Below are 24,602 nucleotides of genomic sequence, written 5' to 3'. Positions count from 1 at the left end.
AGTGGAAGCCTCGTCGGTGGACAGGAGAGCAAATTGCTCGGCAGGGGGAAGTAGGGAGAGGACGGTAGAAGAGAGGGAGTCGGGTGAGAGAGTTTTTAGGTTGCGTCGGGTGGTGGTGGATTTCTCGAGGCCCACAGAATATTGTGTGATATTACTATGTAAACACCGAACACGCACAAAGAACGAGGAGACTCTATTGTATCATCAGGAAAAAAAAAGTTTATTGATACCATTTTCCGTTCTTTAGTTATGAGCAAAAACAGGCGTTTCAAATTAGAAGCTGAGATATTCAGCCTTTTGTGAAATGAAGCATTTCAAGCACATTCACTGACTCTGAAGCTAATATTTTCTGATGTAGTGACGTGGTGTAGTTGTGTGGTGCCCTGCGTGCCCCACCCCCCTCTCCCCCTCCTCAGCTGCAAACTCCTCCCCACACTAATGCTTCCCACACACTAGAGGATAAAATGCCCGATTTAATGCCCGATTCCCCTCGGGGGGGCGTGGCCCGATTCGAGGCTAGTCTCAACCGATTTTTTGTCAAAATAATTGTCAAGTGTCTGGTGTCAATAAATTATTGATTGAATCGGAGCCTGCCCGATCTCGAATCGGGCATATCAAACATGTTTGATATTTACGATGGCTGTCTCCCGACGGAACCCTCAATAGCCAATGAGAGCGAGCAGACCAGGACGCGTCGACGCGTCATACCCGGATGTTAATGCAGCGCTCACAACAAACGAGCAACAGCAGAGCCATGTAGCTCCTCTCTCCCCAGCATCCTCACAGCAGCTTCAAACAGGGTGGACAGCGGCGGAGGGCTCTCCAAACATGTGCCGAGCGGAGCGGAGCGGTTTGCTTCAAGGGAGCAGATATGCTGTAATATAACCTCTCAGACAGGACGTTGTTTTAGCTCATTTTGCGAGGGTGTCCGCCTGCTTGTAGTGGACCCGCCGCTCGGTGCATGTTTGGAGAGCCATCTGTTGTTGTCTGTGGGAAAAAAATGCAGTTTTGTGGGATATAAACAGCCTACAGTCTAGTTGCTGCAATCGCTTTGAGTCTGTACTTCAAACAGCTGGTGCGTGGTCTCGCAGTCTGGCCGAATCGTCTAGTGTGTGCGTTCAGGCGATTTTAATGTTAAAATCTGATGAAATTGTCCTTATGTCTGTGGTCTCTCATGTTTTTAAAATCGGTTAAGATTTGAAAATCCTCTAGTGTGTAGGCAGCATAACACACAGCCTAACGCACCCATCGTCTATTTTCGGAGTGCTCCGTTTTTGTGCGCCGGCTCCCAGCGCGACACCGAAAAGCCAAACCGGACTGCTGAGAATGGTTTGGCCCTTCGGCGTCGGGTGCTGCTTTTCTGGCGGCTAATCGTGTGGAGAAACTATGCAGCAGAGACAGAGGGGCTCAGTTGTGGGCGCGGATTGACTGCTGTTCGCAGCCAACGTCAGCTCCAGCCAGAGCAATCTGTATGGCTCTGGCTGCAGCATGCATCGGTTTCTCTTTCATCACGGGGCTTTTTCCTGCTGTTTTCCTGACCTTTCTCTAATCTGGAGAGCACTGTCGCCACCTAATGAGTCCGTAAAATAGGTTATACACCTTCAATAGCTCCAATATTTGTACAGGAGATGCCTGAGGCTTTGATCCACGTCCCACCGTCAAAAAACGCATTTGACGCAGATCGACGTCATTGGCACTCAACGTTACTATTTACTTTGACGCCGATCGACGTCATTGGCACTCAATGAGTTAATTATGTATACCGTCCTTCAATTTCAGCACAATCTTGACGTGATTCACGCTCTTCAAATGGAAGTATTTCTAACATGGTGTCAGTTGTTGGACGCTTTTATCCAAAAACTCCATTTACACCTCAATAATTGATCATTCTTATTTAGCCCAATGAGCCCGTCAACTGTCACCACATTTACTATTACTTTTTAACCGTTTAACCAAACCACCTGCCCAGAGCAGTTTACAATGAGTGCAGCAGTCCAATTAATAATAATAATAATAATACGTTTCTTTATATAGCACCTTTCAAAACAACCGTTACAAAGTGCTGCACAAGCAGGCAATTACAGTGAAGTTATCATATCCAATGTCACAATTCAGTGCATAAGATAACGAATAAAAACCATCCAATAAAACCAGATAAAAAGATAAAACACACATAAAAGAGCTGGTCAAATAAACAAAAACCATAATCAAGGAAATGCCAAACATCTGGAAATGCCAAACATGGAAATGCCAAACATTTGCCAAAATGCCAAAAATGAAATGCCAGAAAAATGCCAAAAATTTGTGAAATGCCAAAAATTTCCAAAGGAAATGCCAAACATGCCAAACATCATCAGTGATGTCATAAACCACTGTTACATCATCAGTGATGTCATAAACCACTGATGACATGGCACTGACTAGATGCCTAGTATCCCCAACATAAATGGGAGCTCGAGCTCTGTCTGTCCCTGTCCCACTGTGATTGTCCCACTGTGAAATCATCCGTGATGTCCCACTGATGTCATCAGTGATGTCATAAATCCCACTGATGACTGATGTCATAAGTGATTTAATAAAACCTAGTGAGTGACATCACTGAAGAGGATCATTAGCTCCTGAGAAAAGGGCTATGACTACTGCTGAGAAAAAGCGAGCTCCATGGGCCAGAGAAGGTGCTGAAGCTCCTCCAGCCAAGAAACTCACGACTGATGAGGGAGCTCGGGCTCTGTTTCTCTGTCCCACCGTGATTGTCATCAGTGATGTCATAAATCCCACTGATGACATCATCAGTGATTTATGATTTATCATCATAAATCTGACATCATCAGTGATGCTGGTCTCATTGGCCACACAGCAGCCGAGTTGCGCGCAAGGCCGCGCAGCGGCCGAGCTGCAGGGCCAGCTTGGCGAGCTGCAGGGGCAGCTCAGCGAGCTGCAGGACGGGCGAGGCCGCAAGCGGGCGAGATTCCTAGTTTTGTATACAATTGAGTAAGGGCTCTGTCTGTTTGTCCCGTCCCACTGATGTCATCAGTGATGTCATAAATTGTGACATCATCAGTGATGTCAGAGGCATTGTAACCTCATCAGTGATGTCATAGGAGGTTGTGATGTCATCAGTGATGTCATAAGAGTCCCACTGATGATGTCATCAGTCATGTCATGAGAGCAAATTCAATTCAGCCAGGGTGAGGCCGCGTATGTGAGCTGCAGGGCCAGCGCGCAAGCCTAGAATTGAAGGCGCGAGATGCCTAGTGTATTACAAGCGATTAATCGCGCTATTCATTCATCAAATAAAAATACCACAAATTCGGTGGTTACAGCTTCATTAATGCTAAGATTTGCTTACTTCCCCCCCATTTAATATTATAAAATTCACACTTTGTTTTTTTTTTGCTGCTGGTCTAAATAAGCAATTTTTAGAATCACTTTGGACTCTGGTAAGGTGATTGACATTATAGCTATGTGGTTACTTGGTTAAACAAAATAATAATTGGTAGCCTAAATTAATCAATAACGGGAATCATTAGTTGCAGCCTTACTGTCAATCAGCCAATGAATTAATTCAGTTTCATTCAAGAAATTCCATAATAACTGAAAAACTAAAAACACAAAATAGATTTTTCATGTGATGTCATACTGTACCTGTGTGTTTCCAGTCAGATGAGACAGATTCTGTGTTATTTCAGCACGTCTGATTCAGGAGTGTGACGTCGTCTTGTCAGTGGATCTTGGTGACTTGAGGGGCCCTATTCTCCCACAGGCCTTAGGCGCAAAAACTGGCGTTAAACGCAAGAAAACGTGCCTTGCGCCTGCCTCGGGAAGATAGCAACATGGTTTTAGGCCCCGAAATGCGCTTTACGCCAAAGAGGCGTGGTGCAGTGCCAGAATGGGCGTTTCGGCCTTAAATACTGGCCTAATGATATCTTCCCACCTGGCGTCAATTTAGCGCTTAGCGCTTTTCAAAACCAGGCCTTATTCAGTGCGCCATGGATATTGTGCGTATTTACGCACAGCTCTCCTCTGCCATCCCACACTCTCCCCCCCCCTCTCTCTCTATCTCTCCCTCTCTCTCGCGCGATGGAAAAAAAGTAGTTATATCGTAGTTTTGAGCCCTTGTCATTCAGAGGCTGTTCTCTCCCCCTCTCTCTCTCTCTCACTCCCTGCGCAGCACAAATGGAAAAAAAGCTGTTCTCTCCCCCTCTCTCTCTCACTCCCTCAAATCTCCCAGCATGCATTGAGACTAATACATTTCGAGAATAAATATCAAACAAATCAGCCTAAATTGCCTAAAGTGGTAGATAGAAATAATGTTTCTGTTCACACAACATGCAATTCTCGAACATTTCAATATTGGCCAAAATAAAACAAATCCAAACACAACCCTATGTGAAACATATATGTACGCCAGGTGGTATATATATCCCTTGCAGATACAACGTGATTTAGATGAGAGACAGCCGTAACACGGTTCTACTGTGATGTCCTATGATGTCCGCTCCGCTCCAATAAGATTAGCCTTACTTCACATTTACTTTTACAATAAAAACACATTTATGCAATGACTTTACATAATGTAGGCTATATTTATGTGCATCATCCTACCTGTGCAGCAGGGGAGAGAAAACGATATCATTCTGGACAAACTTTCACCAATCTAATCTCATCATGACATAGGGATAGGCTATATTTTTCTAGCCAATGCCTTTAGAACATTCTTTTCACTTTGATCTTGCTATAGTGTAGCGTATTTACATGCTTGCAGTATTTAAACTGCAGTTAGATTGGTTTGAGAAGCATAATAATATGGAATAATAGCCTATATATGGAGACAGACAGACGGGGATGAAAGGGAGGGGGGGAGCAGAGCGCTTGGCTTTCTGACCGGACTGGATCGCTCCGTGGAATTGGAGCTTAAAAGGGAAGCTTGTGATTCGTTTACTGCACTTCCCCAATGAGCAGATTGTGCATAATTTTACGCTTAAAAGGCATGGTTATAATGCTTAAGGCCACCTGTAGCGCGAACACCAAAATATCGAGTGCGCTGGTCCACACCCACTAATCTGTACTGCGCCTGGCACTAAGCGCAGTTTTTAGGCCGTTGCAACGATAGAGCCTGAGGAGTTTGTTGTTGTTGTTGTTGTTGTTGTTGTGCCGCCCTTTTTGACTGTTTGTTGCTGTGCCGTTCTGTCCCACCAGGGGACAATGATGCTGAAGTGAGCCTAGATTGCAACATGGCAGCCGCCTCGCCCATTCCCAAAATAGTCACTACGCCCATCAAAGAGGACGTCAGCCGGGAGGAGGAGAGCTGCAGAAACGAGTGGGGTAAGAAACACACACACACACACACACACACACACACAGACTCACAAGGTGAAAACAATCCCAGCCACACACTCTGGTTCCTCCTCAGGTTCGGTGCCACGGGAGCAGAAGTCTCCGGTCCAGGAGTCGACGCCCAGCAAGCCCGTCCAGAGCGTGGCCCCCCAGGCCCGCTCAGACCCCTCCAACTTCTCCGTGTGGGAGTCTGGCACAGACAGCCTGGTCAACCTATGGGACAGCGGCTGTGCACCTTGCACCGCCCCCTCCCAGTCAGAGGTGGGTAGTACTCAAGTACATTTACTCCATTACAAGTACTTGATTTTATTTATTTATATATATGGTATATATATGGTATATATATATATATAAATATATACCGTATATATATATATATTAGTGGTGGGACTCGATTAAAAAATATATAATCGCATATCATCATTTGATACAAGAAGCAACATTTTTCAACTCAAATGTATTTTGGTATGGAGTGAATCAATGAATAGACAATACATATTGCTGTAGTGTACTTGTCAGACGTCGACTTACTCATCTTGGCTCTGAACCCCGTCATCTGGTCGAGTGTGGGTTGGCTACTCTACTTGCTCGTACTAGGACTAACGTTAGCATTATGAGGCAAAGATTGGCTTGATATTTTTCTCATAGTTTTCCTATCTGTTCTATTCCTAATAGATGCACATTTTGAGTTATACATTTTGACATTTAGAATATTAAAAGTAAGTTAACCATTATTAATAAGTACGTTTTTCCCTTAAATTTAACTTCAAGTTATTATTGTATGTCTAGAATAGGCTTTTTCATTTATTTTGACAATCGCGTACTGTCACTTTAAGAGATTTGCACCTGCACCCTCAGCTAAGCTGTTGTACGATGGAATCGGTTCAGTTGAGGCAGAGACTAGCTGTGGAGACGCACGGTTTTTATACCGTGTCCTTTTTGATTAGTTTGATATTATCCAGCAAGAGAAAGAACAGTGGATGTAACCTGTGACAGTTGTGGATGTGGAATGAAAGTTGTTCGTGTTTTTCCAACCTTACAACGACGGACTTTGGAGTGGATGATTAAAAACTATCAACTGAACATGTGTATGCCGTGACTAGCAGCTAAGTGGTATTGTTACTGGTACAAGCATGATGAGCGGCTAAGTTAACGTTAGCTCTGGCTTCCAGGCATCTGCAACATGTTTAGCATTGAGGTGATACCGGAGGCTGCCATGAACAACCGTGTTCTTATCCACGCTTCCATCAGGGAGTTTTTTTAATCTAAACTTCCCATCCACCGGGCCAAGCAACGCGTTCTCATTGGTATGATCGGTATGCCTGGAATTCGTCCACTGAGAGACGTTCAGTGGTCTCTGGAGTGCAAAAATAAACTGTGATTAAAATGCGTGATTTTTTTTTACGCGTTAATTTGTCTGTAATTAATTAATCGAAATTAACGTGTTAAAGTCCCAGCCCTACTATATATATATATATATATATATATATATATATATATCAGAGGAGGTTTTTCCAGTGAGGCATAGGAGGATGGTCCTCCTCTATTAGATTGGGGATTTTATATAAAAAAAATATATATTAAAAAAATATATTTTTTATTTTTATTTTTATATTTTTCATTTTTCATATTTTTTTTTATAATAAAATATCAATCAAATGTGTTTTTTCTTATGTGCAGACGCTCATTTTTTCATTCATTATATAGCTCCATGCAGACGAGTCACTCTGGCCCTGGTCCCAGCATGGGGGAGGGGATTAAAAAACACCCGCCCTGTGGGCTTGATTTATTTGGTAATTTATCTAATGAAAAAATAAGATTGGTTGAAAAAGACTTGCAATTCACAGAAAACAGTGAGAGTGATGTGTTTTCCAACGAATCAGATTGAGGAGGAGGGGAGCTCTCCCTTAGCCCGTGAAACCAGGTGAAACCCTAATTGGTTGTTGTTTGATTGATAGATTGCTTGACATTGATTGACATTCTGTATTGTCCAATGCTGAATACGTCTGAAAATCGGCAACGTTGTTCCACTGGCTGGTCTGTGGTCACGCTGAATCAAGGAGATGAAATCCACTGCTTGACCTGACAGGAAGGATTTACTGAGACAGTAGCAGCATATCATATTTCCCTCTTATTTTTATTTACTTTTTTATCAATCAGTAAGTGTTCATAAGCCAGACAGTCGTTGATATTGGATTACCACCAAAACGAGTTTCGAGTTGCGGGGAGACTTGAGCTGCGCGATACGGGCTTTTTGCAATGTCAGAAAACTGGAATATTTGCAACGTCTCGACTGCAGCGTTTCCCCTACAGACAGCACGGATATTCAAGTAAGTCAATTGATTTCAAGTTATCCGAACCTTCTATTAAATTCGGCGTGGAAATGGTTCACCGAGCAGCGCTATTTTTGTCGTATTGATGAAGTTTCATCCTGTAATTTCTTATACTAAGGGACCGTTCGTTATTTAGGGAAGGGTCCACTGGAGGAAAATAGGGGAGGGTAATTTTGTTTTAAATTTAGTCTGAGGGAGGGTACACTCTCTTTAATTTGAGTCCAGGGGAGGGGTATACAATGTTGATTCGATAAAAATATATAAACTTTTTTTGTGTGTGTAATGTTTGCTTTTCGGACTTCAACAACTACTGAGTTGCTTCATTTACACCCCTCCTGTCCAAACTGTTTGGTATGTCCCGGTGCATTGTTTCTCTTTGGCGGGCCTATCTGTCAATCTTTGTGCTTGGCCTATCCAGACAGTGGGCGTGTACAGTATCTGGCGAATCGGTGGCGCATCACAAAATATATATGGGCTCTATGCGCAGATAATAGGAAGTCACAGTAGAACCGAGTTACGGCTCACTCATCTTCTAAATTACGTTAAGTCTACAAGGGGTATTTATACCACCAGGATGACATATATGTTTCACATAGGGTTGTGTTTTTACGCACAATAATAGAACCGGCGAACTTTTTTTCCATCAGTCATTGACCGCTATTTAAACACAAATATTGATATACACAGACTGAAGATTGTTTCACAAGCGAAAATAGCATTATGTAGCGACCGGAGGAGGCGGTCACTCTGATTGGTGACAGTTCTAAGCAGCGCAAAGGATTATGGGAGTTCCATGTTCTTGTGGGAAGCTGTTACTGTTACAGTTAAAAACGTGGTTTAGTGATGTTGTTGTGCTCATGTTTTGATTGCATTATGTGGTATGGCAATGTTTGTGTGGCCAGGATATGTTTAGTTTTACTATCAATGTAGCCACCATGACTGAGACTGTTAGTGTGTTCGATCACCTCTGGCCGGAGTTTCTGCAAATGTTAGGTTAAAAGTAAGATATCTGTGTCAGTCTGCATTCTTCCACGCAAGCTCGCCACAATATTGTTTGGGGAGGGTCAATTATATTTTTCAAATCGCTTCGGGAGGGTGAAGGAAAAATATATTTTGATCAGGGAAGGGGCACAGCTTTTTATTTCAGAGCACACCAAATCCCTCCAGTGACCCTCTTTCTAAATAACGAGCGGTCCCTAAAACCCGCGAAGCTTAAATTCACACATTTTTTAACTGAATTTGGCCTGTAAATCGATAGCTGACAGCGGGCTCAATTTTAAAGCTTGAGTGGTGATCTTTATATCATATGAAAGTAGAAGAAATAAGGAATCGATTGGGATGAAGCATGTCAACCTAGGATGTCGGGAAGGGGGGGTAAATAACGCTCCAAAGTTGATAACTAAATGAGTAGTGCAGCACTGTGCACATGAAGACACACTCTCGTTCCAGATGCAATTAAGTGTAATTTAACGCTATTTGACAACAGTTTCGGCCATAGACTTTGTCAAGTATCATACAAACAGTGCAAGACAGCCATTATAAAGACAGGTTAGCTGATTGAATGGACAACACCTGTCTTGTGAAAGCACACCTGAGTGTGGGACATCATAGGATGAATCAAAACATTGATGTCACAGGTAGGCTGTATACCATAATATATCATGAATCTATGTGAATAAATAGATTTATATAAATAGTAATCACAGCCTAATGCATAGAGATAAATCCTGAAACCTTCTCGCAACAGTTCTAGCCTAAGCCAGTGGTTTTCAAAGTGGGGTCCCCAGCAAAAAGGGGGGATAATCTATTTTCACTATAATTCCATGCCATCCATAAGTAACACAATCTAAGATAGTGTAGAAGTGAGTAACTAGGCTAATTATAACCATAACAGCACAAATAATTGACAAAAATCTCGAAATAAATATACAGTATTTACTCTGAGAAATGAAATAATGAGAAAAGGAACAATTATTGATGGTTAAAACTGAATAATGACATCACAACAGTCTAATCCTAATGCTAATTTAAAATGAGATTTGGGCGTTTTGGGCAAAAACTGCTTGTGGGTGAGAGTATCAGCAGCAGAGCACACGTCATATTTTCCCTGGGACCGCCTCAGGTGCCAGGTGCTGTTCCGTCCTGTAGTCCTCTCACTGGGTGCTAATGCAATGCTCCTCACTGGGTGGAAAGCTAAGAGGCTTGACAGCATGGGAAACATGGCAAATACACACACACACATGCGCGCACGCGCGCACACGTGAAAAAAAAAAGCCCAAATTTTTTTCGCCGGCGACCGAAAGGCCGCAGGCCTCGTGGGATAACAACTGATCAGCGGGATATATGCCACAACACACGCTGCTCGAGTGCTATATTGCTTTTATAAAACGGTTTCCAAGTATGATAATATAAATATAATAATAATACTATGAGTCCGACTGGCATGGTATTCTGATAGAGTCAGTTGAAACACTACTGTAAGGCGGGACCTCTAGCAAGAAGATAGACATGCGGGTGATTTGATTGGATCGTTCTGGAGACTGAAGTTGACATTGGCCAATCCTGGCGCTTGCTGAGAAGCTGAGAGCTTTCTGGAAAGCCCGACAGGCAGCTCGAGCGCAGCGCTGCATTCTCAGCGCTTGCTGAGAAGCTGAGTGCTTTCTGCAAAGCCCGACACCAACTAACGTTACGGGGTTAAATGCGGGGTTAACAGCCTTTTTTTTGCAAAGAAGACATTAGCGCGCATCTATTCTTGTACAAAACATAATTTTCTGCGAAGTATTAGTAAAGTTATAAGCGAAGATCGATTCACAAGGATCTGACAGCTGTCTCCGCCATTTGTTTTTTTTGAGGTAACCAAAGGCTTTTAGTAAGAGAGTTGCCATGGCAACCAATAACCCATGGCCATGGGTTATTGGAGTGGGTTATTGGATTTATACAATGGCTGTGAACCAATCAGATTGCTTGATTTGAGAGAGCCGTTTTATAAATACATTTATAAAACGGCTCTCTCAAATCAAGCAATCTGATTGGTTCACAGCCATTGTATAATTCCAGTAACCGAGTTCAATAACCCATGGCCATGGGTTATTGGTTGCCATGGCAACTCTCTTACTAAAAGGCAGCTCTGCGCTCGAGCTCCGTGTTGGGCTTTCCAGAAAGCTCTCAGCTTCTCAGCAAGCGCCAGGATTGGCCAATGTCAACTTCAGTCTCCAGAACGATCCAATCAAATCACCCGCACGTCTATCTTCTTGCTAGAGGTCCCGCCTTACAGTAGTGTCAAAACAAAAAGCTACTCGCTTGCAGCCAGACGCATGATGGCGCAACTCTCTTAGGCTTTGGTTACCTCAAAAACAAAATGGCGGAGACAGTTTTCAGATCCTTGTGAATCGATCTTCGCTTATAACTTTACTAATACTTCGCAGAAAATTATGTTTTGTACAAGAATAGACGCGGGCTAATGTCTTAACCCCTCTCTCGCGCGCCCTCACTCTTAACCCCGCATTTCTAAATAAGACGTAACGTTACTTGGTGTCGGCATACGGCTCTGGTGTCGAGCTTTGCAAAAAGCTCTCAGCAAGCGCCAGGATTGGCCAATGTCGACTTCAGTCTCCAGAACGATCCAATCAAATCACCCGCACGTCTATCTTCTTGCTAGAGGTCCCGCCTTACAGTAGTGTTTCAACTGACTCTATCAGAATACGATGCCAGTCGGACTTATAGTATTATTATTATTATTATATTATTATACTTGGAAACCGTTTTATAAAAGCAATATAGCACTCGAGCAGCGTGTGTTGTGGAATATATCCCGCTGATAAGCTGTTATCCCACTCGGCCTGCGGCCTCGTGGGATAACAGCTTATCAGCGGGATATATTCACCACAACACACTTGCTCTCGTGATATATTGCTTAAATATACAGTGCTGTAGTGGTAAAAAAAAAAGTGGGTAAACTATACTTTTGAGGCAGCTTTCTCACGTGGCACCGGCAGTGTTATGACGGCGGATAAACTATAAGCTTCCGTGACCGATATACAAGACAAAATATGAGAGTAGAACAACTTAATCTGAATATAGCCCTATAAGGTATATCAGGGGGTTCCCCACATTTCTGAGTAGCCAGCCAGATAAGAAAGGTAGCTGGCTATGGGATGGGCCTTCGACCATCAAGGGGGGTCCGGGGGGATTCTCCCCCGGAAGAAAATGTTGTATATTTTAAAGTAAAATTCGTCAACGTGGTGCATTTGAGAGCAAAATGAAGAGGCTAAATCTATGAAGAACTACACACATCTCTAATGTGTTGTGACTTTACAAATAATTAGGCCTAAACAATCAATATAAAATGTATTTACACATTGTACACAAAGTGCATTCATTATGACAAATTTACAATAGTTAATATCCAGCCAGAATCATTGCAAATTGATGTTCAAAGTAACAGTTAGCAATAGCATTCAGTTAATCAAGGCCTAATGATGTTAGCCAGAGCAGTGCAAATTAATAACATTAGCTTGATTGAGCTCAGCACATCAAGCTTCAATCATTGCTACTTTACAACAATAATGTCAGGCATAATCTGACTAACTGATTTAATAAGCAATTTACCATTTGCAACCTCTATTCTTTGTTTTTTCGGGGTATTTGTGAAAAACGGATAAATGTCCATTCTGCTTCTTCTGCGTCAGAAATTGTCACGTTGTCTTAATTGCGTGAAGAAGAAAATCACCTGCATGCCGTAGTTCGCCCTCGGCGTTTCGCGAATAATAAAACATTTTGTGAATTTGCCGGCAGCCAGGCCAGGGGTAGCCTACAGATCTCGGCATAACAAACACCAGTATGTTTCTAGATAGTTTTCAACATGGTCGTATTGGCTTTATACAGTAGCACCTGGACTATACAAGTCGCACCTAATGTTACAAACTTTACTTGATCAGAGGGAAATCAATCATGTCTCTTACACAAGTGATTTTTATTTGATTTTTTATTTAACCTTTATTTAACCAGGTAAGTCATTAAGAACAAATTCTTATTTACAATGGCGACCTGGCAGAAGGCACAGCCTTTTGAGGGATAGGGTGTAGGGGATAAAATAAATACAAAGTTACTTAGAACAAATTAAAACGCAAGTTAAAACAACGAAAACAGTCGGAGCAGACAGGCAGGGGATAAGAACTAGTTCAGGAAGCAGTTGCAGGTGTCAGTGAATATGTCCATGATAGAGTCTTTGAAAGCTGACTTGGAGATGAAATTGTCCAGTTTTAGTGTTTTTTGTAAGCCATTCCAGTCTGTGGGCACAGCAGAATGGAATGACGACTGACCGATTACAGAATGAGTTTTGGGGATTTTCAGCAGGATGAGGTTAGCACAATGGGTGTTGTACGCGGCGGGCCCGGTGCCCCGAGGGGGCAAAAGGGGGCTTTGCACCCTCAGTTCAATTTTCTGCCCCCTCACTTATTATTATTATTATTATTTTTTTAGAATAGTTCATCTATAAAGGCCAGTTAGGCAATGTTTGTACCTGACATGTTTCGGCTGCTGTTTCTGCAGTCTTCATCAAATTTGATCAGTTTAAGTTGATGTAGGCTACCCCCTATAAACATAGCTCTGTTGTTTCAGAATTGGCAGGGAAGCGCTATTTGCTGTGCTTTGGTTGTCACAAGGTGTCAGAGATGTAGCTATTTATTAAATTTGAACCTCACTGCATGTTGTAGTGATCATGACGTGATTAAAACACACACACACACACACACACACACACACACACACACAGAGAGAGAGAAATCAGCTGCACCCAAGCACACAGCATGCCATGAGCAGAAAGATGGAGACAACGCATCTGATCACTTTATTTCTTTAATTTAATGAACCTGGCACTGACTGGGTATTATTTTGTTTAGTTTTTTGTCAATTTTTGCGGCAATTGTTTATTCTATGACTTTTCATATAGACATATATGTTCAGAGTGCTCCAGACAGGTCCCGCATTTCACGTTATGCAAAGCTCAGCTCTATTAATGCCTTAACTCATTGAGTGCCAGCCACTTTTGGAAAACGGATGCTCCCAGTGCCAGCCCTTTCAGAGCGTTTTCAGTGATTTCTCGAGGCCCACAGAATATTGTGTGATATTACTATGTAAACACCGAACACGCCCAAAGAACGATGAGACTATCTTGTATCATCAGCAAAAAAAAGTTTATTGATATCATTTTCCGTTCTATAGTTATCAGCAGTAGAAGATAGGTTGGTTTCAGCAAAAACAGACGTTTCAAACTAGAAGCTTAGATAATGAGCCTTTTGTGAAATGAAGCATTTCAAGCACATCACTGACTCTGAAGCTAATATTTTCTGATGTAGTGACACCTCAAAAATAATTTCCTTCAATAAAAGAGCGAAAACAAAGTAATTTTGATGGCAAAATAATATTTTTTAGCTGCAACCAGCAGCGCTGGCCCCTGCGTGCGCAGACCCTACACTTTCTTGCTGGTCTTGATTTACTGCTGGTGGGCATCAGATATTCTAGCTTGTGTTTGCCAATCTGTCTGTCCATCGAGCCTGCTGTCTGGGTCGGTGTTGTATGGTGCCCTGCGTGCCCCACCCCCCTCAACTGCACACTCCTCCTCCGTGGGAGTGTCTCTGGTGGCTCTCTGCTCTGAATTTTCCACTGCACGTTTCAAAGTGCGCTCGCTGCACCCAGCCTATTTTCACAGCACTCCGCCGTTTTTGTCGCCGGCTCCCAGCGCTTCCAGCTGAGAATAATTTATCTTTTCAGAAAGACGCTCGTGTCGGGTGCTCCTTTTCTGGCAACTAATCATGTGGAGGGGCTATCGCAACAGACAGAAAGGCTCAATTGTGGGAGCAGATTGGCTGCTGCACAGGCACAGCTAACGTTACAGCATGCATCGGTGTCCGTGTGCCCACGCTTCTTCTCTGTTTTTTTCCTCACCTTTCTCTAATCTGGAGAGCACTGTCGCCACCTAATGGGTCCGTAAAATATAGTCTAGCAGCAAGTCCTCAAAAAAGGCTTTAGTTTTCGAGATACCCCTACCCGAGGTAGAACAAATACCAACAATATTTTTTCTGATCTTTAGGGTCTCCCATTAATGAAATTGATTCTTGGCAAATTTTATTTTTGGGGAAAAAATGTTTTTTCGGCTGTTCATTTAGAACTACCCCAATCCCTGAAAAAGAGCCAAATTAGGCCAGTCCGAATTAGGGATGGGCATCGAATTTCGAATTTTCGAATAATTGTTGTTATTATCAAGGTCGACTTTTATTATTGAAAGTCGAAATTCGTTTATTGAAAAAAAAAAAAAAAAAAATCAATTTTTTTTTTTTTTTTTTTTTTTTTGTGAGTGAAATGTTGCATTGTCTCCCCTGATTCTAAGTATAGTCGAATCGCTTGGTTTGAGCAAGTAAAACAATTTTTATAAGCAACCTCTCACTCTTCATGGGATTTCATCCGCCATTAATTTTTCCCATAAACCTTGCTTAAAATGCTTATTAAAAAAATGTACTTGCTCAAACCAAGCGATTCGACTATACTTAGAATCAGGGGAGACAATGCAACATTTCACTCACACAAAAAATAAATAAAAAAAAATACATTTTTAATTTTTTTTACATTTTTATTTTTATTTTTGAATTTTTATTAAAAGTCGACTTTCGCCAGCGAATTTCGAATAGTGTTTTTGCTAGAAATGCCCATCCCTAGTCCGAATAGGGTAAAGGTGACAAAAAAGCCCATAACTTGAGAATGCTCACTCTTTTCCTCACCAGATTTGCTGAGGTATGAACCAGGTGGCTGCCCTACATCACCAAATAGTCAGAAAATGATTTACCTAAAAAGATCATGAATTATAGTCCTGTAAATATAGCTTTAGTTTAGGCGGAAATTGTACTTTGTGGTGATAGGAACATAGGACTCCATCACTTTTCTCTCATTTATCAGAAAAACAGGAATCCCTGGAAAATATACCATTACTGAATTGTCTAGGGTGCTATTGAACCCTGACCAGTAGTTGTATGGAGATATCTGGTACAGTTCTATTGCAAATGAGATTTCTTTAGACATAGACCTACTACCTCTTCTCTGAAACTGTCAAATTAGGTCATTCTGAATGGGGGATAAGTGAAGTGGCATAATAGCCTATAAGTTAAGAATGCTCACTCTGATGGTCATCATATTTGGAGAGGGAAATACCAGGTGCCTGAACTACATCACCAAATAGTCAGAATGTGGGTAAACCAATAAAATAAAGTTGATCTAAATTACAAACCACCTGGAGTGGCTGTAGCTCAGGAGGTAGAGCAGGTTGTCCACTAATCGCTTTTTTTTTTTTTTTAATCGCTAATTGCTCCGGATGGTGTGCCAGCACCCTGCGTGGCAGCCTGCCGCCATCGGTGTATGAATGGGTGAATGTACCTACTGATTGTAAAGCACTATATAAATGCAGGCCATTTACCATTTACCATAAAACATAGAAATACAAGGTGTAAATATTGGAAGTTTTATTGAAACTGGAACATTAATCCAAGTATAATAGTAATCATAATACACAATCACAAAAACAGACTAGAAAAACGGATTAGAAAACAAAATAACCAAGGCAAAAATAAAACAGAACAGAGAAATAAAAAGTGACTGCTTTTTTGTCCAGGTATATGGACACTTTTTTCACAGCCAAAGTATCAGGCCTTTGTTGCATATTATGACCCAACCAGATTATTGTGCCAGTGTTTGGGAGTCTGGGGCACATTCACAACCTTATCCTCCATGGACTGCAATTGTAAGGATTGCAAAAGAGTGATGCAAACAAAACTGTCTAAATATTGTTCAGTCTGGAGGCAGCCTGTCTATCTGGAGACGATCATGTTTAACACATTCACTGCCAGACGTTTTTTTTTTACTGTAGTTAGCTTCTGCCAGAGGGTTTTTTTGAGGATTCTGGCTCATCTTTCAAGACCCGAGGATTCTTTTCTGCTAAGATTTTGTGAACACCCAATATCTCAAAAGAACTAATAGAATGTGTACTTTCTCTGTCTAAAAGAGTTAGTTTGTAGAGTTAGTAGTTAGTAAGTAAGCATTAGCAGTTGAATACAGCATGGTTTCAGCGTCAGAAAAATTATTCAGAGATAAACGGCTTTTTGTGAAATTCGATAGAACAGTCACTTTAACCATTCATTTTTGGCATCAGTAAGACTTCAGACATCTAAACAATAGTTTTGAACAGTAATTTCCTCCATAACAGCAGGAAACCCCCTCTGCTTCCAACTCCTCCCTCCGTGTGTGTTCTCCTCCTGCCTCCCTGGCTCTCCAGCGGGCGTGTCACAACGAAGTTGCTGCTGCTGCTGTGCCTGTTTGCGCGGCCGCTGTTTGAGGAAGTCTGGGTGGACTCGCTCGTTTCGTGGAGTTTTGGTTGAGAGCTTTGATGAAGGTTTTGCGATTCTGGTCATATTTATGCTGCGTGTTTCAAAGTGTGCATCCAATCTATTCTTGGAACCCCCCACCGTTGCCACCGCTGTGCATCAGCGCGAAAGTGAAAGCGTTTTCGCCATCAATTTTACAGTATGAGAACGGCTTCCTCGCTTTTCCCTCCAGTTTTGGGTCGCCTCTTTCTACTGTGGAGAGACATGTCGCCACTCAGTGGGTCCGTAAAATAGATTATACACATTCAATACCTCCAATTCTGGTGTAGGAGACGTAAAAGGGTTAGATCAACGTCCCACCGTCAAAAAAAAAAAAACGATTTTTTTTTTGACGTATTAATACGTCATTGGCAGTCAACCGTTGGATTATTTTTGACGTATTAATACGTCAATGGCAGTGAACGTGTTAATATACTGTATCCTTAGTATCATTGTCCATTTGTCAGATTAAGCTATCACAATGTTACATTCTTCCCTCTTCTGTGTATCATATTGTAACCTTTTTCCAAAGTATTTGGATCTTGCATTGTTGCTGCGCGTATATAAGATGTTGGAAGGGCAACAGAGGCACTGGCCCTTTCCACTCTCTCCACAGTTTGCATCTTTGCAATACAAGTAAGTAATGTCTCTCACTTCTGTAGGTGCTGGGGGTTTCCTAAATAGAGCTGGTCAAATGGCTCCATCTCTGACAATCCATTCCTTGACGATAGGACTCCATAACAGGGGTTTGGACATGTGACTGTGACACCATATCACTGTCTGATACATTGCTCTTGCTGTCTACCAGCATGTCATGCACTCACTGACTGTGACACAACAAGTAGTTTGTACAGAATAGGAAAGACAACAGCATTCACCAAACTCAAGACCCATCTCAGTGAGCTCAAAGATCTGGCCCATTTTGGACTCTTCCAGCTTGGAAGTCTTTGCCAGTCGCAAGAGAATTTGCGCTTCTGCTTTACGGAAAAAATAAAAAGGAAAATGGACTGATGTGCACAAACTTGGATGAACTGAGGTTCATAATTGCATCAACAACATATGCAGCCTCTGCAAACCTGCCACCAACAGAGGATGAATTTGCACAACATGTGCAAAGAGCAATGTACTGTATCAGACAGCGATATGGTGTCACAGTCACATGCCCAAACCCCTTTTATGGAGTCCTATCGGCTAGGGATGGATTGTCAGAGATGGAGCCATTAAACCAGTCCTATTTAAGAAACCCCCAGCACCTACAGAAGTGAAAGACATTACTCACTTGTATTGCAAAGATCCAAACTGTGGAGAGAGTGGAAAGTGCCAGTGCCTCTCTGTTGGCCTCCCCTGTACGGAGTTCTGTACCTGGTGTGTAGAATGTCAAAATGTGTCCCCAAACGTCTCTGAGGAACCTGACATTTGACATTCTAGTATCTATATACTTGACCTCTCACTGAAACATATCTTATGTACGCGCAGCAACAATGAAAGATCCAAATACTTGGGAAAAAGGTTACAATATGATACACAGAAGAGGAAAACATTTAACATTGTGATAGCTTAATTTGACAAATGGACAATGATACTAAGGATATATTAAACATGATTGTCTCCAGATAGACCGGCTGCCTACAGACTGAACAATATTTACACAGTTTTGTTTGCATCAGTCTTTTGCAAGCCTAACAATTGCAGTCCATGGAGTATAAGGTTGTGAATGTGCCCCAGACTCCCAAACACTGGCACAATAATCTGGTAGGGTCATAATACGTTCAACAAAGGGCTGATACTGTATTTCATATTTGGATATTTGGACTTTGGCTGTGAAACAAGTGTCCATATACCAGGTCAAACGAGCAGTCACTTTTTATTCCTCTGTTCTGTTTTATTTTTGCCTTGGTTATTTTGTTTTCTAGTCTGTTCTCCTGTTTTTGTTTATGAAATGAAATGAAGCACTGAGATTTGGGGCTACCATAAAACAAATGTATTATTATTACTATTATACTTGTATTATTTCATCATGTCAAGACAGGAGATACTACTGATTTATTATAGTTTGGATTAATGTTCCAATTTCCAGCAAACCTCCAATATTTACACCTTGTATTTCTATGTTTTAGAGGCTTGTAATTTTGATAAACTTTATTTATTGGGTTACCCACATTCTGACTATTTGGTGATGTAGTTCAGCCACCTGGTATTTCCCTCTCCAAATATGATGACCATCAGAGTGGGCATTCTTAACTTATGGGCCACAGTACCCATCTGACCTGAACCACTACTGTCCCAACTCCAACCTCCCCTTCATCTCCAAAACTCTTGAGAGGGTGGTTGCCGCCCAACTCCAGTCCCACCTCGACTCAACCAACCTCCACAAACCATTTCAATATGGTTTCCGCCCTAATCACAGCACTGAAACAGCCCTGGTAAAAATAACTAACGACCTCCTCCGTGCAGCTGACTCTGGACTCCTCACCATCCTCATCCTCCTTGACCTCTCCACTGCTTTCGATACCATCTCCCACCCACTACTTCTGGAGCACCTGGCGAACATTGGAATCACTGGTGTTGCAATTCCCTGGTTTGCATCCTACCTCACCGACAGACAACAGTTTGTCCAACTAGGGAACCACACGTCTGGGTGTTCTGCCGTTTGACCCAGGGGTCAGTATTGGGTCGACTCCTATTCATCACCTACCTCCTCCCCCTGGGTAAAATCCTCCGACACCATGGTGTCCGGTTTCACTGCTACTCCGATGATACCCAGGTCTATATCTCCACCAAACCCACCACCACTCTTCCTCCCACCTCCCTCACTGCCTGCCTCCAGGACATCAGGAGCTGGATGAGCAGGAAGTTCCTGAAGTTAAACGCCAGTAAAACCGAGGCCTTGCTCATCGACTCCAAAAACACCCTCTCAAAAGCTCATAACACCACCACCCCAAACATCATCATTGACAGCTTCCCTGTTCCCTTCTCCACCCAAGTCAACAGCCTCAGCGTCATTCTGGACAGCACCCTTTCCTTTGCACCCCACATAAAAAACATCACCCGGTCTGCTTTCTTCCACATCCGCAACATCTCCAGACTCCGCCCATCCCTGTCCCAATACAGCACCAAAGTCCTCATCCACACATTTCTTACATCCCAGATTGATTACTGCAACTCTCTTCTCTCTGGCCTACCCACCAAATTGCTCAACAGACTCCAAATGCCTGGATCATCACCCGCACGAAATCATCTGACCACCCTGTTCTCATTCAACTCCACTGGCTTCCCATTCACTACCGGATTGACTTTAAAAACCTTCTGCTCACTTACAAAGCCCTACACAACCTAGCACCCACCCATCTCTCTGACCTCCAGGAATACACCCCTTCCCGCTCCCTACGCTCTTCCTCAGCTGGCCTCCTGACCGTCCCCACCTCTCGCCTCAGTACCATGGGTGCTAGGGCCTTCAGCTGCTCTGCACCCAGACTCTGGAACTCCTTGCCCCCACACATCCAACAGTCTGACTTCATCACCACATTCAAATCCCACCTCAAAACCCACCTGTACAAATTGGCCTACTCACTTTAATCATATACAGCACTTAACTCATTCACCGCCAAAGACGTCTTTGACGTGTTATCAGAAATAGCCATCCACGCCAAAGACGTGTTTGACGTGTTTTTGTTTTTATTAGTACAGGGCGTATTTCAAACACTTCCTCAGCCTGTGACATAGTATCAGGTCCCTAGCATCTAAGACAACACGTGAACAAACACATACCGCAGCTGTTGTTTTGAAATTGAGCAGGAGGAATATCAGAAAACGGATAAACGCTTCCTCCTTGTGCAGACAGGAGAAACGCCATTGAAACCCCCTCGGCGCGCTGCACGAGCTGGTCGCTTTCCTCTGTGCCAGCCGGGAGAAAACCGGAGAAAGTAATCCAGAGAGATGTGTTTGATCATCGGAGGAATGAGGAAATGATCGATCAGTTTGACGGGTAATCCAGAGGGCGGTGAGGAAGTGTTGAATAGCCGAGGGGAAAACGGGAACGATCAAATAGCAGGGAGGCAAGAAGACAAGCCAGAAGCGGCAGTCACAGCAGCCCGCTGTCCGTTCTCAAGAGCTATTCACTTGGTTCATGAAATCGCTGGGCTGCGTGCCCTCCAGTGTTGCTCCTGGCCAATCCCGGCGCCACAGGGCGTGGTTATTGCTTATCCTATGTGGGGTTAGAAATCACGCAACGAAGGGGGATCGTGTGTGTGTGTGTGTGTGTGTGTGTGTGTGTGTGTGTGTGTGTGTGTGTGTGTGTGTGTGTGTGTGTGTCTGTCTGTCTGTCTGTCTGTCGGTGTGTCTGTCTGTCTGTCTGTCTGTCTGTCTGTCTGTGTGTCTGTGTGTCTGTCTGCACACTCACTCACACTGCTGTATTGTTGAATGTAAAAAAAAAGCACTTCATGTGTATATATATATATATATATATATATATTTTTTTTTTTTCATTTGTGTCATAACGAATAATATTTACATGTCTGATGTCAATACAGTTCAAAATAAAAGAATTGAGAGCGAGTTCTGCTTGAGAATGTGTATTTTACAGAAATTGACTTTTCTCCTGTTTGTCATCTCAGAGAGACCTTTTGGGTGAAAACAGGGTGTATATAAATGGATATAAGTAGAGTACAGAACATGCTAAAAGCTCACTTTTTTTTCCCTGGTGAACCCAGAGACGTACATCTTCATTTTGAGGTATTGCAAATCACTCTGGTGCTAATATATAATTTACTGTGGGTCTTGAAAGATGACCAACAATTATGAAAATCTTTGGCCTGTGCTAAATATTGGCAGTCCTAAACTGGCCATGAATGAGTTAATCTGTTATTCGCCTGCCGTGTTTATCTCCTGTCTTTTCTTATATGTACGCTCATCGTATTTTAACTCATTCATGGCCAAAGACGTCTTTGACGTGTTATCAGGAATAGCCCAGAGGGCCAATGACGTGTTTGACGTGTTTTTGTTTTTATTAGTGCAGCGCGTAGTTCAAACACTTCCCCAGCCTGTGACATGTTATCAGGTCCCTAGCCTCAAAGACAAGCCGACAACACGCGATCAAACACATACCGCAGCTGTTGTTTTGAAATGAGCAGGAGGAAAAACAGAGAAACGCGCTTCCTTGTAGAGAGGAGAAAGGCCATTGAAACGCCCCTCGGCGCGCTGCACTGCTCGCCTTGCTGCAGGGCGAACCTGGATTGAGTTGTTCGCAGTAGTCAAACCCGTGACGAACATGATCGATCCGGTTCCAGCGCCTGGTCCCAAAGCCAAGCCGGACCCGTTCCTGTGTCGCAGCATTCGTCCCAGCACGAACGAGAGGAGGAAAACGATACACAGGCAGAGGAGGCTAGACACTGATCTCAAACCAGTTTGGTGTTCCCCTCCTATGCTAATTTGCGGGGGAAGGATGTGCGATCCAGCAGCAGCTGTGGACAGAACTCTCTCTCTGTGTGTGTGTGTGTGTGTGTGTGTGTGTGTGTGTGTGTGTGTGTGTGTGTGTGTCTGTCTGTCTGTCTGTCTGTCTGTCTGTCTGTGTGTCTGTCTGCACACTCACTCACACTGAGTAAACTATTGTTGAATGTAAAAAAAGCACTTCATGTATATATTTTATTTTTTTGTCATTTGTGTCATAATGAATAATATTTACATGTCTGATGTCAATACAGTTCAAAATAAAAGAATTGAGAGCGAGTTCTGCCTGAGATTGTGTCTTTTACAAAAATTGCCTTTTTTGCTGTTTCTCTTCTCCGAGAGACCTTTTTGGTGAAAACAGGGTGTATATAAATGGCTATAAGTAGAGTACAGAACATGCTAAAAGCTCACTTTTTTTCCCCTGGTGAACCCAGAGACGTACATCTTCATTTTGAGGTATTGCAAATCACTTTGGTGCTAATAGATAATTTACTGTGGGTCTTGAAAGATGACCAAAAATTATGAAAATCTTTGGCCTGTGCTAAATATTGGCAGTCCTAAACTGGCCATGAATGAGTTAATGATGCTGGTGTTTGCCATGCCTGTTGTTTTTATGTATGATCTTTTAGAATGTTATGTCTCTTATGCACTGTACAATGACCTTGGGTGTTTTGAAAGGTGTCACCAAATAAAATTATTATTATTAGAAGTATACCACTTATCCCCCCATTCGGAATTTTGACTGTTTCAGAGAAAAGGCAGGGCTATGTCTAAAGAAATCTCATTTGCAATAGAACGGTACCAGGTATCTCCATACAACTACTGGTTAGTGTTCAATAGCACCCTAGACAATTCAGTAATGGTATATTTTTCAGGGATTTCTGTTTTTCTGATAAATGAGAGAAAAGTGATGGAGTCCTGTTCCTATCACCACAAAGTACAATTTCCGCCTAAACTAAAGCTATATTTACAGGACTATAATTCATGATCTTTTTAGGTAAATAATTTTCTGACTATTTGGTGATGTAGGGCAGCCACCTGGTTCATACCTCAGCAAATCTGATGAGGAAAAGAGTGAGCATTCTCAAGGTATGAGCTTTTTTGTCACCTTTACCCTATTCGGACTGGCCTAATTTGGCTCTTTTTCAGGGATTGGGGTAGTTCTAAAGAACAGCCAAAAAAACATTTTTTCCCCAAAAATAAAATTTGCCAAGAATCAATTTCATTAGACCCTAAAGATAAGAAAAAACATTGTTGGCATTTGTTCTACCTCGGGTAGGGATATCTCAAAATCTGAGGGCCCTTTCTGCTAGACTAATAGCTTATACACCTTCAAAATCCCCCATACTTTTACAGGAGATGCATCAGGCTTTGATCCACGTCCCACCATCAAAAAACGCAATTGACGACTTTAGTCGTCATTGGCACTCTATGTTACTATTTGAATTGACGACTTTAGTCGTCATTGGCACTCAATGAGTTAATCTGCTGCTGTGAAATAAATGTTTTATTTGATTTTGAATAGTAGTCTTTCTTGTGTTGTTATTGCGCTTTTCAGAGGTTATTATGGTTAAAAAAAAGTCCATAAATAGGCATAGCGGGTATATAACCTATGTTTTACGATATAAAAATATTATAAAAAAAAAAAGAAAAAAAAGCCCCCTCCCCAGTTATAACCGCCCCCCCTCAGTCATTTCATCCTGGCGCCGGCCCTGGTACGCGGCAGGTGCAATTTGCAACAAACTACACAGGTGACAGTCCAAGGAGAGTTTTGTAAATTAGCATGAACCAGTGTATTTCGCAACGTGTGTGTAGGGATGGCCAGTTTACAGAGGAATATAAAGTGCAGTGGTGAGTTCTGAAAGGGGCATTTGTAGCGAAACGGATGGCAGAGTGATGGATAACATCTAGCTTTTGCAGAGTAGTTTTGCAGGCAGATCGGTAAATGGTGTCACCATAGTCTAACATGGGAAGAACTGTCATTTTAACCAGGGTGAGTCTAGCAGAGAGAGTGATTCACTCTTCTTCAGTTGTAAAACGGTATGCCTATATGATTTTCTCCACTCCTGACACACATTTT

The 24,602-nt window shown here is 42.5% G+C and overlaps 1 protein-coding gene across 4 annotated transcripts in view; it reads left to right on the top strand.

Annotated features, from left to right (window-relative positions):
• The window catches only part of dbn1 (drebrin 1), a 410,797-nt gene that overhangs the window by 372,453 nt on the left and 13,742 nt on the right, over positions 1-24,602 (top strand). For all 4 annotated transcript variants that reach the window (XM_083638790.1, XM_083638791.1, XM_083638789.1 and 1 more), the window contains exons 11-12: positions 5,200-5,325; positions 5,414-5,598. In XM_083638790.1, the coding sequence (XP_083494916.1) occupies positions 5,200-5,325; positions 5,414-5,598 (311 nt within the window). The remainder of the gene's footprint in view (positions 1-5,199; positions 5,326-5,413; positions 5,599-24,602) is intronic.

This window comes from Poromitra crassiceps, assembly GCF_964638095.1.
Source record: "Poromitra crassiceps genome assembly, chromosome: 1".
NCBI classification, from domain to species: domain Eukaryota; kingdom Metazoa; phylum Chordata; class Actinopteri; order Beryciformes; family Melamphaidae; genus Poromitra; species Poromitra crassiceps.
This window is presented reverse-complemented; position numbering and strand designations above follow the sequence as displayed.